The sequence below is a fragment of the Manis javanica genome, chromosome 12, assembly GCF_040802235.1.
Source record: "Manis javanica isolate MJ-LG chromosome 12, MJ_LKY, whole genome shotgun sequence".
Lineage (NCBI taxonomy): Eukaryota > Metazoa > Chordata > Mammalia > Pholidota > Manidae > Manis > Manis javanica.
Genome location: NC_133167.1, coordinates 107,349,826 through 107,368,018, shown reverse-complemented (window position 1 = coordinate 107,368,018; position 18,193 = coordinate 107,349,826). Strand labels below are relative to the sequence as shown.

The 18,193-nt window shown below is 48.6% G+C and overlaps 1 protein-coding gene and 1 long non-coding RNA gene across 4 annotated transcripts; both read right to left on the bottom strand.

Annotated features, from left to right (window-relative positions):
• Positions 1–11,435: 11,435 nt before the first annotated feature.
• LOC140845258 (uncharacterized) lies at positions 11,436–12,332 on the bottom strand. Its single transcript, XR_012124068.1, has 2 exons — positions 11,907–12,332; positions 11,436–11,666 (listed from the first exon to the last, which is right to left on the bottom strand). It is a non-coding gene; the product is annotated as an uncharacterized lncRNA (long non-coding RNA).
• A 1,214-nt stretch (positions 12,333–13,546) lies between these two features.
• LOC108410135 (beta-defensin 103A-like) lies at positions 13,547–17,781 on the bottom strand. 3 transcript variants are annotated; one of them, XR_012124067.1, is made up of 3 exons: positions 17,617–17,777; positions 13,720–17,116; positions 13,547–13,561 (listed from the first exon to the last, which is right to left on the bottom strand). XR_012124067.1 is itself a non-coding variant. In XM_017681095.3 (2 exons), exons 1-2 carry the CDS (start codon positions 17,672–17,674, stop codon positions 16,965–16,967), a joined length of 210 nt encoding a protein of 69 aa, XP_017536584.1. In that variant the 5' UTR covers positions 17,675–17,781; the 3' UTR covers positions 16,877–16,964. The 3 variants fall into 3 exon arrangements, 1 of the variants encoding a protein (XP_017536584.1); XR_012124066.1 differs by having other exon boundaries at positions 13,724–17,116; XM_017681095.3 differs by lacking the exon at positions 13,547–13,561 and having other exon boundaries at positions 16,877–17,116; positions 17,617–17,781.
• Between the last annotated feature and the right edge of the window lie 412 nt (positions 17,782–18,193).

The window sequence follows — 18,193 nt, the reverse complement described above, 5'->3', positions numbered from 1 at the left end:
CATTTTTTTCTGAAATAAACCTGTCATTTCAATGCAGTATCAGTTCACAAAGCAATACAATTATTTTTAACTTGATTAAGTAATTTAAAAGTTCCTGTTCACGAGGCAACCCCTGGGAGTAGCTGTGAAACCTGGAACGGTGACCAGGGAGATTGGACCATGGTGGCGAGCAGCTGTGCCAGCTGGCACCTCATGGCATTGGTGCACGAGAGAAGCTGAGTAGAAGCCACTCCAGGCCTGGGACCAGGGTGGGGTACCTGCCTAGGTTAGGACCGAGGTGCCCTGATGAGGACACAGAGCAGCCCATCTGTCCTCCCCAGGATCCCCTGCTCTATCCGACACATCGACGTCGGCCTGATCATCTTTAGCTTTCTCCCCCTCAACAATGTGGAGAAAAAGAATAAACAGACCCAGCATGTAGGTCACCAGATAGCAGGACATCGCCTGGTTCATGATGGCAAGGAGGGAATCCTAGTTTTCTGGTGAGAAGGGCTCGTTCAGCAGGACTGTCCAGTCAGAATGGTGTTAGCAAGCTTAGGCCTCAGTACGCCAGTCTGTGGGCTTCAGGGGGAGCCGCCAGTACTTTGCCTTCTCATTGGACAGAGGAGAGCAGAAGCGCTGAGCTGGGCCATCGCGTGGCCATTTTTGTGGGGCTGCCTCGCAGGCAAAGACCGACCCAACTTTTAAGGCCCCAAAACACAAGGGCAATTGTGTGAGACATTCACGTGATCTCTCTCTCTCCTTCTCTCTCCCTGCTTCCGTCCCTCCCTTCATTTCTGTTTTCTTTCCTTAAGAATGTCAACCATCCTTACACTTGACAATTTTTCTCACCTTCCCTACATCCTGCAGAGATTTCTCTCAGGGCTGATAAACAGCAGTACCCCAAATTCTTAGATCCAAAGTAGATTTCCTCTGGCTCTGACTTGTCATACAGAAATCCTGTCATGGGGTAAATCATCTAAATTTTGGACCTTAAAAGCATGGTAGGTTCCAGGCCAACAGTCACAGAGGCATCAAGTTTTTGTGTCATTGAAGTTCTCTCTGTTCCTTCCCTGGATACAGACTCATTTGGATTCCCTGGGCATCTGGGCTGTAACTACAATCTGTACTTAATGCATGAACAGAAATTCTTAACCAAGTCCTGGAAGAAAAATCAAAGGTTTTTTTATGGGAGAGATCACATGTCATGAACTACTGAAGCATCTATTTTCCGTAAACTTTTTTTTTTTTTTTTTTGGAGAAAAACTTAGGCATTTTTGAAAAGTCTTGTTTGGCTTTTGGGTATTAAGAAAGTTAATGTTTATGAGAAGGGACGAATAAGAAAAAAGAAAGAAGAAAAGGGGAAAGTGGGTAGAAATAAGGCAACTTTTGCATCATGGGAACTGAGAGAGGAACTCAGCAAGGGACACCTCTTGGAGGTGCCTGGGACTTCGTTCTGACCTGTCTTGTTCGGCCACAGCGTCTTCCTCTGCAAAGTGCGTGGGTTGGATTAGATGATCCATCAGTAGTCAGTGCAATTCAGTGAGAGGAGAAAATAGCAGGCCTATGCATCAGGATCAAGGAGGTTATCTGGTAATTATTACAGATTTACAATTTTATGATTGAAAAACCACTGAGAAGTAACCACAAAAAATGCAAACCCGTAAGACAAACTGTTATAAAAATCAATAGCTTGCTCTATGCAAATAGTAGCTGATTCTAAAACAGCATGAGAGAAAAATGTGACTCAAATAGGAAGGGAGACCATGAAATATCTAGGAGTCAAGTTACAAAAGATATTCTGGATTTATGTGAAGAACTTTTTAAAGGACACAAAAAGGTTCTATTGAGAAAAGAGAAAAACTCACAGAGTAAAATCTTTGCTCTTAGAAAGACTCAGTCGCCCACATGTCATTTTTTTCTGAATAAAACCTGTCATTTCAATGCAGTATCAGTTCACAATGCAATACAATTATTTTTAACTTAATTAAGTAATTTAAAAGTTACTGTGTACGAGGCAACCCCTGGGAGTAGCTGTGAATCCTGGAAAGGTGACCAGGGAGATTGGACCGTGGTGGTGAGCAGCTGTGCCGGCTGGCACCTCATGGCACTGGTGCACGAGAGCAGCCGAGTAGAAGCCACTCTGGGCCTGGGACCATCCAGGCATTTGATAAACCTGCCAAGGTTGGACTGAGATAGATGCTCTGACTAGTATGCAAGACGTCCTCTCGGGATGTCCTGTTTTACCCGACCCATCACTGTGGGCCTGATCATCTTCATTTCCTCCCAGTCACATGTGGGAATTCATTCTCTTCTGTGTAAGACTCGGTTTTCTAAGAGAACAGAGAACGCAGACATGCGCCTCTTCTATGAGATGGCACAGGATTAGAGAAGGACAGTGTGTCTGTGGGCTCAGGAAATTCCTATTTCTGGGTAGGGCGAGAAACCGTGTTCATGTCCCTTCTGGGAGCTCAAGTCTGTCACAGATTTTCAGGACAGTCACCATCTGGGGCTGAAAGAATTAAGGGCAAGCTTGGCTGGGATTACTGACATAGTTAGGTAAGCACAGAAACTAACTGAGTATCGTTCAGGAGAACCAAACATGAGCAGAGTAAAAGATAATCGTTAATGGTATCCGTGAATTTCAGCTATCGGATGAGCAAAAGCAGAAAGGAAGCCAGAAATAGTTTCAGCAACACATCTGATAAAGGACAGATGACCTTAAACAGGCATGGAGTGCTTAGAAATCAGTAAGAAAAGATGAATCCAAAGACAGAAAAATGGGTAAGGTGCATGCAGAGCTAATGAGACAAAATACCTGGGAAACATTTTAAAAATGCTCAACCTTAGAAATAAATTTAAAAAGATATATTAAAGCAAATAGGAAATACTATTATTCCTTCATATGATTTGCAAAAGGTTAAAATAATTGGTAATAACCAGTACTGATCAGAATATCAAGGGTGGACAGATACTTTGGTACATTGTCAGTAAGAGGATCGAATGGTAGAACAGTTCCTGGAGTGGGCATTTGGGCAATGCCCATTAAAACTTGAAATATGCATATATGTTGACATTCCATCTCTAGGAACTTATACAGACATAAGAGTTACATATACTTCCAAATATATATGTATAGTCATACAAATATATGAAGCAAATATATTTGAACAGACATTAAAGAATTCAAAGATAATATTTAACTGGAAAAAGAACTATAATGGAGCTAATTATGAGGTAGGAGTCTATATTTTAAATTTAAAATAAATATTCACATGATTTTAGTTACAAAGGAGAAGAATTGAAATACTGTGACTTGTAAATAGTGGTTATAATTGAATAGTGGGGCTCTGGGGTGGTTTTTACCTTCTGTTTTTTACATTTCTCTATTATTTGGGATTTTCTAATGTGTATGTATTTGTTTTTTATAATCAGAAAAATAATAGATTTAAATGAAAGTAAGTGATAAAATTCAAATCCTGGGAATAATTGGGTATATTTTCCCACTGATTTTTGATCAGTATGAGCCCTCTTAACATAGATTCTCTAGGAATGTCATCCCCAGCCCAGCCCCATGCTGACCTCCCTTGTAAGCCCTGGAAAATGCAGTCAGCTTGCCTCAAAATCATTTCTCATGACCTTCCTGGCTGATGAGGGACCCTCGTCCTGACCTCCTGTCACAGCAGGCTCTCGGCCCTACCACGCGCTTCGGAGGCTCCAGTCTCTGGTCCACGTTGACACCGTCTCTGCAGGTCGTGCAGGAGCTTCTGCTCAGCCATGGGAGAGAGCAGGGCAGGTACAGTTGGGGCTCAAGGAGCGGGCAGTGCTGTCCCGGCCGCCCTGCCGACGGGCCACCAAGGCCTCGAGCAGCGAGAAGTCATCTCCACCCCAAGTTCTGGGCTGTGCCGAGTCCTGGCAGAGGACCCCAGGCTCTGACCTTGTAGTCTCCGTTCTGACTTCAGGTCTTTAGCTCCGTGAGGCGGCTCTGCGTCCTCCTCACAGCCCTCTTTGCCATCTCGCAGGTACTGCCCGGTAAATACCAAGTGCACGCCCTTCCTTATCATTGTTTTGCTTTTCCTTCCCCAAGATAACTGTGTAGCTGGACAGGAAAGCAAAGGGGGTACTCAGAGGTCATCTCCTCACCCCAAGGCAACTTACTGGAAAGTTAAAAATCCCTTTGAAATGCCAAGTCCGTTGAATCAGCCGGTTAGTATCACCCGCTGGGGACAAAGATCCTTCATGTGGGCCCTGCCTGGAGACCTCTTGCCAGAGACCTCGAGCTTAGCAGAGCAGGGCTTCCGCCTGACGGTTCTAAGTCAGGATGGTGTCGGCCTGCAGGTGGCTGACTAGTGAGGTGCGCTGGGCGGTGGTCACTGTCTGAGCAGCACACTGACTCTCTGGGCCATGCCCGGGGGTTCCCACGGCAGGAAGGACACCCGGCCAGCGGTGGTGTCACCAAAAACGACTCCTTGTAGCACTAGGAGAGGGGAGCTCTTGGGGTCGGACTGCTGGCTGTCGGTGTTAGGCTGGGAGCGTGGGTTACGACAGGATGGGGAGATAGATCTGCAGCTCCCCCCTTGGATCGGCTTCATACAAACATCTTTTCATTCTGCAGACAGCGCTAGGACGCTGAATTTTGACAGACCATGCCACCTTTGGGGTGGAATCTGCCTGAAGTGGGGGACACTGAACTGTATGCCCTTAGAGGACCCTGCTGTGCTTTCACCATTTGCTGCAAAATAGGGGCTGCTGGAGGCAGGGCCCTGGCCAGGCTTGGAAGCATGGCCCCCTGGTCCGGATGAAGGCACATGCGACTCACTCATTAGGGCTCATTAAGGGAACAGTGGTCTTCTGTGAAGGGATAGTCAGCCGGTGGGAGACAATGATAAGAATTAAATGTATATTATGCTTTAAATTTTGCAAAGCATTTTCATTCGTATAGTGTAGGTAATCCTCAAACCATTTTGGTTTACCAATCCCATTTCACAGATGTCAAAACCAGACTCGGCTCTGTTAAGTGATTGGCTCACAGTGACACAGTCAGTACAAGAAGCACGTGATCTGAGACTCCTCTTGGCTGCACCGCCATCTCTGTCCGCATGGAGGGAGGTGATGGTTTCTGTGATTAACAATCTCAGGAGGCTGGAGAGGACAGACTCCACTCCGGTGGGGTGAGGCGTGTGAGGACAGGGCTGGGTCCTGTGGCTGCAGGCGCAGGGGGCACGGTGCCGAAGCAGACGCCATGGGGACCACAGCCAAGGGGCGCTGTGGTGTGGGGGACGTGCAGGACCGAACGCGTGCCCAGAGAGGCTCCCAGAAGGAGTTTCGATGGAGAGTATAAGACTGGAGTCCCAGGAGGGGGGTGATTGCTTTGTCTTTTCCTTGCTCACTTTTCCTGTTCAGGTCATGACACCTGCTGTAGCATCCTGAGTACGTTGGCTCTGCCCCAGGAGTGTCACTGTCCTGCCTATGGTGAGGGAGGGAGCCTAGGGATCACCGTGGCTTCCTGCAATTTCCAGCAGACCTGGGGGGAGGGAGGAGGCGGGTGAAGTACAAGGCACCCAGCAAGAGCGGCGTTTGTGAAGACGCCCAGACGCAGACCCGAATGTTAGCTCCTCCCGTTGTCCTCTCCGCGTTGGCTCCTGGACATTCTCCCCACAGGGACCGTCGTGGGGTTTTGTGTATTCCTGGTCCCTGTGAGGCTAGTTTTCAGTGCACCTGTCATAATGGTCTGCAGCCACCAGGAGCCCGTGAGTATTTTTAGAGTAACTCATTTCCTACTTTGTGTTTCTTCACCAAAAAGTCAAAGCCTCTTTGCTTTCCCGAGTCCTCCCACCACTCACAGCCTCTGACGTCTCTCTCCAAACTCTCTGGAACCCTCGCCCTGTGCCTCTTGCCCTGTTCTTCCTTTTCTTCTTGGTTAAGCCCAGAGGATGGGCTTGGTAACAGCAGAGCCCACCGCAGAGGGGAGAGTGGGGAAAGGAAGGGACCCCAGGGGGGCGTCTGCAACTTTTTGGGTGAAGAGAGCAGAGAGGTGGGAATGCCAGACACAAATTTTGTTTGTGTGGCTTGTCGTGTCTGGGACCACCCTTCAGTGGTGTTCTGGCGCTCGATAGCTGCTCTCTGTAGGACTAGTTTCTTCTCACACGGCATTGAATTTTCACATTGTGATTCGGCTAGTTAACATAAAAAATGAACAGCTCACAGGTGGAGAACCGTTCGAGTAGTTACATAGCAGAAGCAGACCCAGAGAAGGAAAAGCTTTGCCCAAAGTCAGCCAGCTACCTGGTGGTGACCACGCTTAGCTGGCTGCCCTCAGTGACCTGCCCTGGGAGACCCTGGTCAGGACAGCTCTGTAGCATCCTTAGTAAGAGCACAAGGTGCTCTTGTTAAGCAGAAGTCAGTGGTGGCAGCTTGTGCAGCTCGGGGCCCTGGGCGCTGAGGCTCTGCAGCCGTGTTTGTGTTCACCTCCGCTTTCTGCAGGCAGGATGGAGTATCTGTGGGTCTTCTATAGGACTTCTTGCAGATACCACCCATTTTCTCACATTCCAGATATTTCTCCTTTTTTTAAATGCTCTGTAAAGGAAGGGGAGGTGAAAAACCCCCACAAAGAAATAAAGGCATGTTTAACCAAAGCCATCAAAATTCATCTTGTCTAGCAAGGATCTGTGCACCACTGTCCACAGAGACAGCACCAGCTTCCCCCTGTTTTGGTGTGAAGCCTGCTGGCTTAGAATGGTTTTTATGTTTTAAATTTTAGGAAAAAATCAGTAGAAAAACAGTTGATGATATGTGAAAATTATATATGATTCAAAGTCTAGTGTCCATACATAGCTTTATGGGAAAAAAAGCATGCTCATTCTTTACATATTATCTGTGGTTGATTTTTCACAGCAAAAACGAGTTGTTATGATAGATCTTATGGTCTGCAAAGCCTAGAATATTTTTTACATGGCCCTTTACAGAAAAAGCTTATGTACAGAGAGGGGTCCTTCCGTTTCGGATGGGGGGCCAGCAACATGCATGGTGTGGCTGCTTCATGAGCCGCGTCTGAGCAGCTCTGTTGAGCAGAGCACCTGAGGCCATGGTGGGTGTGTATCATCAGAGCAAGAATTAAACCCGGGCTCTTTAAAGATGCCACGATTTGGACCACAGCATAAGCTGGCACATGCTGACATATGCACAGGTTGCCAGGTAAAGGGCAGGGCACCCAGTTTAATTTGAATTTCAGACCAAGAACAGATCATCTTTTAGTATAAGAATGTTCCAGATAATTGCACGGGACATACTCATACTGAAAACTCTTTGTTCTTTGCTTATACTTCAATAAGCATATTTACTTTCTGGGATTATTGACTATTCAATAAATGCATTGTCTTTGCAACCAAACCCTTTTGGGCTGGAGTTAAAAGCTTCACTTCATACAGTGTGGGTGACTCTGAATAAGTTACTTCATTTCTTAGTCTCATCTGTCAGGGCTAAAAATACCTACCCCATAAACGTCATTGTGAGGAGCATGGTGGGATCGTACATTAAACGTTTTGGTTGTGCTGTTTGGTACAGAGGAAGTGGTCAATATTATTCGCTACCTTTATTACGTTGTTGTTAGTCTCATGGATGTGATTTGTAAACTGCAAACCCGTTGTTAATGATATCTATCACCATTACTAGTTATGGGTTTACTACCAGCAGTCTTGGGAGAATCTTTTTAATTTCTTTCAGCCTCTCTTTCCCTATCTGTAGAATGGAGTGTGATGACCACACTACGCTGCCTTGGCTGTGATGCTGTGCATGGATAAGCCACTCTGACCCTATTCCGAGCTCTGAGGTCATCGTCCGCATCCCCCTGCCAGCAGGGTCTGCGGCTCACCTGATGTGTCTGCATGAGACGTAGGAGGAGGAAAAGGAACGGTTGCCTCATGCTGGGGAGAGAATTCTCAGGATTCTAGGAAGGCCAGGCAGTGTCTGGTGGTGGTTCTCTCTTCAAATCACATCAGCCGATAAGTGATCTGGGAAAGGGTTGGAGAAATCCAGCCAGAGAGGAAAGACTGACATGGCTAATAAAGTTGTTCAGTCAGAGCCTGGGTGACACTGGGGAGTATTTCATCTCTAGATACATGGTTACAGGGCTGAGTTCGCTGCTGCCGAAAAGGAAGATTCCATAGCCAGCTGGCACATTCTAGCTGGTGCTCACTTCTGCTTCTTACTCTCAGTAAATTTTTTTTTGATATCTATTTAAAAGAGGCTTGATCCATTCACTGTGCCAAACTCTTGCGTCGATCACAAGCTGAGACTTTAGGGGCCAGAGTATTTCTTTACACAGGTATTACATCCATGTATTCCTGTGGAAAAGGACTCAAATAGCACAGACAGGAACACGGGAAACACTGAAATTCTCTCCATCTCTTCCCTCTCTCCTTCTCAGTTTTGCTCTGTGTTGTTTGTATGTCTTTTTCACTACACCCTGAATTTCTAAAGACACAAATCCTGTTCTGTTATCTCATATTCTTAGCCCCTTAAACAGAGCCTGGTGGAGAGCAGGTAGTCAAATATTTATTGAAATGAATGAGCATTCATGTGGAAGAGAGATGTACATGGATGAATGAATAAAGAATGGATGGAGGAAATAAATGGGGGGAAAATGGGGATGCAGGGGCTCAGAGTCCCCCACTTATCTACCAGTGGCCACTAAGGTTGGGGAGGCCAGAGAGAGAGACCACCCCTGAGATTCGGGCATCACAGAACTCACCCAAGCTCCAGAGTACGCAGTGATCTTTGGGGGGAATAGAAACAAAAGGAATTTCACTTCATCGTTCAAGAGCTCTAGGGTCAGAAAGATCTTGGTTCAAAGTCTTTGATCTGCCACTCATGCTGAGTGATCCTGAAATGACCTCTTAGGACTCCCTGTTTCTCTTCCTGTGCATCTGGTGACAGGTAAGGAGAATTCTGCTACGCCTGGCTCAGAGGAAGGGATGTGTGTTGGGGGTGTCAGGGGCTGGCCGATACCTCCCCATGCAGAGCTGTTTCAGTTAGAATCCCCGCTGGGGGTTTCAACCTAACCTGGGAGAAGGGCTTTTTAGGGCCCCAGAAATCACACAAGACATTTGTTTCTTCCACTGATAGCTGGAATGCCTCAGAAAAAGACTAAAATTTAAAACTTAAGTGTGGTCAAATGGTGCTTTTTTTCTTTTTGAGCCAGTGGAATTAGAAGCTGGTAGTGAAAGTTTGGCCAAACTTTGCATGGAAGGAAGGTGGTCTTACAAAGAACCTAGAATTGTAGTATATACACAGAGTTCCCCAGTGGATTTCGCTTATCAAATGCAACCATAGCTTAATCATAGCTTGCAAAATTCAACAAAATAATATTAAGCCTCTTTTAATCTTCACTCCAGTAAGAGGGACTGGGAGAGCTTTTTCTCAGATACCTGTTTTGTGCCAGGAATCTTTAAAATGATATCACAGTCCATACAACTGCCATGTGAGATATTTTTTTCATTGCCAAAACTTTTACTCATTTTAGTCTTTTTCTTGCTGAAAAGAACCTGATAGTATTTGCTGATTGAAGAAATGTACTATTATGAGATAAACGTGTGTGTGTGTGTGTGTGTGTGTGCATGTACACACACACACACATGCTTGTGAGAGAAAGCATGAGGACTTGGGATGAGAGGATTTCTAAATCCCCCTTGCCCATCAAAGAGGAAAGGATGTGGTATAAGTCATGTGACGTGTCTCCTATTCCCTTTCCCCTGTGTGGGCAGGTGTGCTGTGGGGTGGGGTCTTTGTGGGGACCATGGGACCACAGAAAGAGCCTGCACTGCACCTCCGTCGAAGGGCAGCTCTCTGCCAGGCAAACCCTAAGTACTGCCTCCAAACAAAAGCCTTTCCCGTGACCCCAGAGCCCAGGCACCCTGCGAGGGAGGGGAGGTTGGCCGGAGCACCGCAGGCATTGTGTGCATCAATGTAAAAATGTGTACAACCTTCAACAATGTTGGCAATTTCCCATTATTATGTCTGTTTCTCATTCAACAAATCTAGGTTTGGGATCTTTGGTGCTGTGCCTTATACGCTCACCGCACGCAATTCTTAAGTAGTAAAATGAGACTTCATCGTTTGAGATAAATAAGTGAACAAAAACAACAAAAACCCAAAAGGAAATAGTGATTTATTTATCACTAAATAAGTATTTATGTTTAAACTAATAGTGATAAATAGTAGATGCCGTGGCTAGTGTCTACTGTCATAGTGCAGGCTTAGACACAGGAGCCGTGTGGTACCTGTCTCCAGGTGGGACCTTTCTTGGGGACAGCCATCTCTCTTCAGCTCTTGTGGCCTGTCAGAGTACCCGGCCCAATGCTGGCATTTAGTGTTTGTGGAATGAATGAGTTCATAGCTGCCGTTTTCTGTTGGTGGTTGTTAATGCTGTTGGATTCTATTTTCCCATAGTTTTTAGATGCCTTCCTCTGCTTTGGAGGTGACAGTCTAACAATGTCACAGCTGATAGAGACATTGGAGGTTGTCTAGTTCAGGAAAATCAAAGAGCTTGTTTCTCTGGACATAATACTGACTTTTTCAGGCTTTTCCATTTTTGTTGTGTTGGGCAAGAGCCTGAGGCCACATTGAGGCCTCTCAGCAAAGACTGAAAGAATGTCACCCTCTACACATCACACAGTATGATGCGGGAGTAAGGGTGGCCCTATTGTCTATTGTGGCAAGACAAATAAACCCCAAACCTAGCTCTCTTAAAAATAGTTATTTTATTATTATCTTCTCTCATGGTTCTGGAGATAAATTTCCAGGCTCCTACTGTAGGAGGAAAAGTTGGCAGATAAAGCATGGGTATTACTTTGAAAAAAAGACACATAAGATGCTGACAGTTTTTACCATTTTTTCCTCCATGAAACAATGACCTTTGCATCTTTTGTACTATTGATTTTATGCTCAATTCATATTTAAACTACCAGTGTATCAGTTTGCTGTGGCTGCTGGAGCAACCTGCTACAAACTCGGTGGCTTAAAACAATACGTGTTAATTATCTCGCAGTTCTGGGAACCCAAAGCCCGAAATGGACCTCCCCAGGCATGTATTTTATGCTATTTTCTATATTTCCCGTTATTTTATCTCTCTGTGCTTTGATCTGGAAATTTCCCACTGCCCTGGATTCTAACCCTCAGACCTTCTCCTACGCAACCAATCCGCTCTGAATCCCACCCAGCCATCGGGCGCAGGCCTTCGGGCTGACGTGGGGCGGGGAGCAGGGAGAGAGCCCTGCGGTAGGAAGCATGGGGTCACTGGGGCAGGTCAGGAGACCCAAAGGGAACAGGTGAGAAGCACAGGACAGCCCACCCGCCATGGTGTCCCTGCCGGTGGGTACCAGGAGCTGAACAGGGCTTGGGGCACCAGCGTATGTGATCAAATACCACACAGCAACCACAATTACTAGGAGCCAAGGCCCTTTGTCTTTGAACAAAGCGGTTTAATTTGGTTTCAGTTTTATGGCTTTGCACAGGTTACGGTTGTGACCCCACAGCCAAGCCCCCACCTGCCCCTCACGAGTTCTGGCAGCACGGTAGGGCCAGCAGGCCGCAGTTGCCAATCTGCTTCATGCCGGTGGGGCACCGCGCCACCAGACATAAGGCTCTGTTCTTGAAGCAGGTGGTGAAATCTGTCACATCATCAGTCAAACCTAAATAGGAAATGAAGAAGGCAGAAGGGTCAGCTATCAAAGCACCAAGTCAGAACAGAACTCGGGGTCCTGGGGAGGAAATCCCCAGGCTCTCCTGCCTGTCACATAGTGGGACAAGCCTGTAGAGGCACGGCCCCCTCATGTCCACCTGCCTTCCTGTCTTCCCGGACTCCTGCCTCCCCACCCCGGTGGCCTCTTCGTCTGCCTGTATTTTAAGTATTCAAATAGCCAGACACGGGCCTGATAACAAGGGCTCCTTGCCAGGATTTCCAGCCTCTCGGTCACGTCAGGTCTCAGCCTCCCGTTTTCTCTCTCCGTCTCTCCTGTCTCTCCCTCCCTCCGTCCTTCCGTCTGTCCTTCCCCTGCTGCAGCAGTCTTAGCAGAAACAGGAGGCAATGACATGGACGAGCTGCCTGGCTCCTTCAGACGGGCTTAGAAAAAGGTGTGGGTCATGCCCTGAGGTCCTTAACGTCGCTCCACAAGTTGAAGGACATGGTGCTTGGTTCTCATAACCAATCCACACAATTTATTTGGTCTAAAAATGTGGGTAGAAGAAAGAAGAATGGCTAAGGGCACAGAAGGAGGGAAAAGGGGGAGGAGAAGGAGGGAGGGAGAGAGGGAGGCTGCCACATCCTCTCCATTTGCTCGGCTCTCTGCCTCCCGGGCCCCGTCTTACCTGGAACAGGCCACACGGACACCAGGAGGAAGGCCAGAAGGAGGTAACGGAGCCCCATGCTGACGGCTGGTGAGCGTGACAGCGAGCTGCCAGTGGGGAGTAGGCTGGCTTTCCCACCTTATAAAGTGTTCAGGCTGTGGGTCGAGTCCAGAATGGGTAATTACAGAGCAAACAAATGAGACATCTCACCCGGTGTGTCATGCCAGTGGCCGTTAGAGACCAAGACATACCCACTCGCCTTTACGCAAATCTTGATGTGGAAAAAACGCAGGCGCACCTCCTCCTGCCTTTGGCACCAGAAACTCCCGCTGGTCTCGCTCACTTTAGGTGGGATGCGGGTGGAGTGAGGGGTCAGGCCTGTCTCTGGGGCATACTGGCTTCCTGGTGCCCGTTTGCCTGTCCTGGGCAACCTTCAGTCTGCCCACTCGGCTTTTCCTGAGAGTCTGGGCGCAGACCCAGGCCAAACGAGGGGCGAGTTCTGTCTAATGCCACCCTCCTGGGTCCCTCTGGCTCCCGGGGATGAACAGGGCTTGCTCACACCCAGCGTCCCTGGAGGCTGTGGCAGACTTGCACAGCACAAGGGGAGCTTTGCAGCACAAAGGGCTCCCCCCTGCGTTATCAATGGGGGGTGACACTTACTGTGAAAAGTCTCAAATTAACCATCATCCCAATGTGGCATTTCAGAGAGACAGGCATCTATTTATATATTTGTCTACTGACAGATTGAACATAATTTTACGTCTGTATCTCTATCTATATAGGGTTGCAGATATATTATCGGTCTATTTGGGGGCAGATTTAAATAGCTATTAAATAAACTGTGCATCGGCAGGCAAAAGCCTATATATAATGCAGGGGCAACTGTGATAAGTGCTCCAGTGAACACCACGGGAGGAAGCAGGATCCAGTCACTCGCCATGTAAAAGGTCACCTTGGGAAGGTCCGTGCTTGGAACAGGACAGAGAGGTTTTTGGAAAGAAGCATCAGGTGGTGCTCCTGGGGAGGGGCGCCCAGGCCCACAGGAGGAAGTCGTGCTGGGGCGTGACACAGCGGGCGGGGCACCCCCGCCGGCTGGGAAGGGAGGCCCGTTCCAGGCTCCTGGGAGAGTCACCGCGGGCTGCGTCCCTTGTGACTTTGTTGTTGTGTGTGGCTGGCAGGCTTCCCTGGGAGGGCATGTGCATTCGCTTCTGGCCACCTGTTTCTTCCAGGCCACATGAGCCTGTGGAAAAACTGAATTTGAAACAAAGCCTTCATACGCCCTGCCTAAATTAGCTAACTATTTTTTCTTTTGCTGCATTCCTCTCCTCTTTTGAAAGGAAAGGGCAAGCATCCTTATTCTTAAGGAAAAATTCCCTCATAAATCACAATACCACTTACATACATTTAAAGCTGACAGGAATTCCTGAATGTCATTGAGTATGCAATCAGTAGTCACATTTTCCCAGTTGTTCCAAGCCTGGCTTTATAGCTGTTGAGTTGATTCCAATCCACTTCCAATCTAGATTCACCCATGGAATGACGTCATGAGTTAGGTCTCTGTGTTTCTGAGGAAGCATTCTGAGGGAAATACCACACTGTGGTAAGGCTTTGAAGTTAAGGAAGTTGAGGAAATTGTGTAAATTAGTAGTTGCCATCCTTCTCAATTGATATCCCAACTCCTACTGCTTAAAATTATTTTAAAAGTAACACATTGTCACCTAAAAATTTACCCATAGAAGAGGGTGAATTTCTCCTGCAATCAATTTCCAATTCCAGAGAAACACCAATAGCATTTTAAAAATTTGTTTCTTTAATTGAGACATAATTGATAAATAAAATTATATTAGCTTCAGGTGTACCACATAATGGTTCAATATTTGTGTATATTGTGAAATGATATCACAGTAAGTCTAGTTAACCTCCATCACCACACATAGTTACATTTCTTTCCTTGTGATGAGAACTTGTAGTATCTGTTCTCTTAGCAACTTTCAAATATACAGTATTAACTATAGATCACAGTGTACATTACATCCCAGGACTTACTTATTTTATATCTAGAAGTGTGTACCTTTTGACCCTTCACCCATTTGGCCCACCCCTCAATCTCCCCAACTCAGGCAACCTCCAGTCTGCTGTCTGTATGAGCCCCATGCTCTATTAGGTCCCACATTTATGTGGCATTATGTGGCATTATGCAATTATAAGGTAGTAGTCTTTGTCTGACTTATTTCACTTAGAAAATGCTCTCATGCTTCATCCGTGTTGTCACAAAAGGCAGGGTTTCCTTGTTTTTTAAGGCTGAAAAAGATTCTATCGTATCATATTTGATTTCCACCAATTTTCTTTATCCATTCCAACTTAGGTTACCTCCACATCTTGGCTGTTGTAAATAATGCTGCAGTGAACATGGGGGTGCAGGTGGCTTTTTGAGCTCGTGTTGTTGTTTCCTTCAGATTATATATAGTACTTTTTTCTGTATACTTTTGGCCCCGCCTGGATCTCAGTATATCTGTGAAGGCCTTCTAGATGAAGATGCAAAACTGGTTAGAAATCTGAGAATCACCGTGAAGCGTGTCACCCCTGTATCCCTGGGGAAGACTTCTGAAGGAATAAGCACTGTCAGCATGGTCGTGTGAGGGCATTGGGTGGGTGTCCCACTGGGAATCCCCGGCTGCAGCTGTACCCCTCCCTTGGGGGGTCTGAGCGGGACCCCTTAGCTGTGCTCACCCATTTGGCATGAAGCCCAGGGGATCTCTGCCCATCACAGGCAGGATGCTAGCCAGCTTCAGCAAGGAGAGCGCACCCAGTGAAAGCATGGGGTGCCTCACCAAAACCAGAGATGCAGTTACTCCAGGATGCAGGTAAGGGCTGAGCTCAGGTAAAATCTAAACAAGTTAGCTTTCACAGGCTCCGAACAGAAGAAGGCTGTGCATGAAATGGTTACCATCATGCCTGGGCTGAGAGACCCACTCAGGCCTTGCCAAACAAGGTTTCTCAGCCCAGAGGTCCTCAATGCTAATTCACAAAAGCAGTTTTCATTGTGTCCCATTTCTGTAGGGTGGGGCCGGCTTCATGGGCTTGTGACAGCCCCCCAGGGCCCTGCTCTCAGAAGGGGCTGGTGCCTGGTTTAATGCTCTCTTCCACTGTCTTGGCATCCTCACAGTTCCTCCTTTGAACTTGTGCTGCCCAGAGGGATTGGGGTATGCTGTTTGCTCGGGGCTGCAGGCCCAGGCCCTGGTGGGGAGGACCGCCTGCTGGGGGGCAGGCGGCTGGTTGCGCAGAGCCTGGCATCCCTGGAGAGCCCTGGCAGCACAGGGCTGAGGGCAGGGCCACCGGACTTGCCTTGGGGATGCTGACAGTGGGGGTGGCACCAGAGCTCTGGGACAAAGGATGGCCTCTGTGCAGGCAGCCCCCAGAGCTGTGTTTGCATGTCTTTGGGGCCACCCCTGGCCCTCTGCATGGATGTTACCTCCCGGCCTAGCACGTGGAAATTGTGCCTGCCATGCTCAGGCACTAACCTGTGAGCAAATTATCACAGAGTAAAAATGTGTCCAGGGTCGCTGCGACCCAGCAGACTGGAGACATGGTCTCACGCGCCTACCTTCCCTCCACAGCTGCATCCTGCACTGCCTGCTGTTGGCTGTCGGTCTGGCTCTGTCTGTAAGCCCGCAGGAGGGCTGTGCCCCCAGTGGTTGCTCCTTCTCTGATGGGAGGTGGGCCAGCGCTAACCTCTGGGTGTCTGCTGCCCCTACCCAGGAGCCTATTCCCATCTGTTCCTCAAGGTGCCTTTGTTGGGGGCTGGGGTGGAGATGCTGAGCCTCCCCCTCCATTTGTGAAACTTCGGGGCCTTCAGATCACGAGACGTGCCTCTGTGCTCAGGGCGCTGTGCCGGGCAGTCCAGCCACGATGGGGAAGAGGCCCTTGCCCTTAAGGGTCATGCACCCAAATAGAAGGGGTGGAAATACACAAACGCATGTGATGCAGAAGCCAAGCAAAATCCCTACACGGAGCCCTCAAGCGGGAGTTCCATGGGGAAGCAGAGGACAGAGCATAATTGCTTGGGAAGTCAGCTGTGCTTCAAGCAGGACGTAGACTGGGAGATGGCCCTTGGGTGGGGACTAGATGTAGAGCTGGAAGCCTCATCATGTGCCAGGTACCAGGTGAGCCGGAGCAGAGGCATGGGTGACAGGCAAACGGGGTGCCCAAGGGAGAGCCGGGTCCTCCCTTCCCTGAGGTCCCAGGACGGCCGATTACTCCGGGGACACCCTCCTTGGGGCGCGGGGCATGAGGCAGGGTGCGTGCCCTGCTGGCTTGAGGCCCTGGGTGTGGAGGACGTGAGCACAGAGAACATTTCAGGAAGAACAGGAATCCACCTTCACTGGGCGTGAAACTAAGGAGAGGGAGGGACCCGAAGCAGCCCTGGAAAGAAGCTCAAGTCCCCTTGTGGGTGCCCTGTGTTTGAATTAAACGGGAGTCATTCGCACTTCCTACGAGGCCTATGCGGTAGTGACTACGGAATAACCAGAATTTAGAAAAACAATCAAGCTTCTAATTTTTTTGAAAAAGAAATATTTAATTTGATTCTGCTTCCACCACTTCAAGGAGGCCTTCTTGCCCTTCGCGGCATTGTCACCACGAGGCTAGATTTTCTTCTTCGTCCGGCAACACTTCTGGCCGCGCGTGGAGCAGTGGCCTATCTGCTCCTCCCTGGGGAGGCAGGTGGACACGGCGCACCGGCCGTGTCTGTATCTGCAGTAACGCCTTTGTATATTACTGATGAGTCCTCCCTGGCCTGCAACAGAAAGCACCAGAAGGCTTTAAGGGAGGCTTGGGTGTAAGTACAGGCTCTTGGAATTCCTCAAATAGCTGATCTGCGGCCTTTCTTTTATTCTATTTATTTTTTCCTTTTTCTATAAAGTCAGGAGGGAATTAGGAAGGACTGAGTGACCAATCAACTCTGTGTCTGTGGGCTACCGCTCAGCCCGGAGCCGCGGGGCATCCCGTGGCGCCATGGTGCCCCCCCCCACCCGCCCCCTGCAGCTTTCTGGCATCCATCCTCCTGTCTGGCTAAAGGGTTAACAGTCTTTCCATGAGGAGGTGGCTTTTGTGAGCTAATTAGTCTCTTAATCAGAAAAGATGGGAGGCCTGCATTAAGGTTCTTGGTGATCCTCATCAGGAAAAAAAAATTGGTGGTGTCTGTTCCCCTCTACTTGGTCTGAAGTTCTGGGAAGAACGGGCAGGGCCCACCTCTGACTCCTGCAGTCTCAGCATCTCATTCCCAGCCCGCCTTACCTGGCACAGGCATCAGGAGCAGCACGGGCAGCACAAGGAGAAGGTAGAAGATCCTCATGGCCGGCAGGCTTCAAGGCTCACCGGCACAGGGTGGACAGGCCGACTCTTTCCCTTTATAAAGGTTCCAGGCACACGGCCCCAGGTGGAAGCCGGCGACAGAGGCAGTTCCTGCAATAGTCCAGTGATGACGGCGTGACGTGTTTCTGATGCTTCAGACCCGTGCCTCTAACCACACGGAGCACGCCCCTCACCCAGGCAGTACACGCCTAAAAGATGATGTAAAGTAAACTTGACATGAGTCCACGGCCGTCCTGATGGCCCCGGGCTCCGGGGCCTTGGTCAGGTGTGGCCTGGGTCTGGTTGTAGGTATTGGGGAAAGCCCTGCCTCCTCCTGGGAGTGGTCCCGGGGCATGTAGCCGGCAGCTGCCCGGTCTCCACTGTGTGCCCCCTGTACACTTTCTGCCTTCTTCCTAAAGTCCCGGGAGGGTCTGAGGCCCACCTGGGAACCACACTGGCCCACCTTGGACGTTCCAGAACCTAGGGTGGGCTCAGGCTGGGCCATACCCTGAGCCTCACA

Coding starts and splice junctions, on each gene's coding strand:
- LOC108410135 (XM_017681095.3), bottom strand. CDS start 17,674: ATGAGGATCTTCTACCTTCTCCTTGTGCTGCCCGTGCTGCTCCTGATG. Junction 17,117..17,616: donor GCTCCTGATGCCTGTGCCAG/GTAAGGCGGGCT, acceptor TTTCTGTTGCAG/GCCAGGGAGGACTCATCAGT.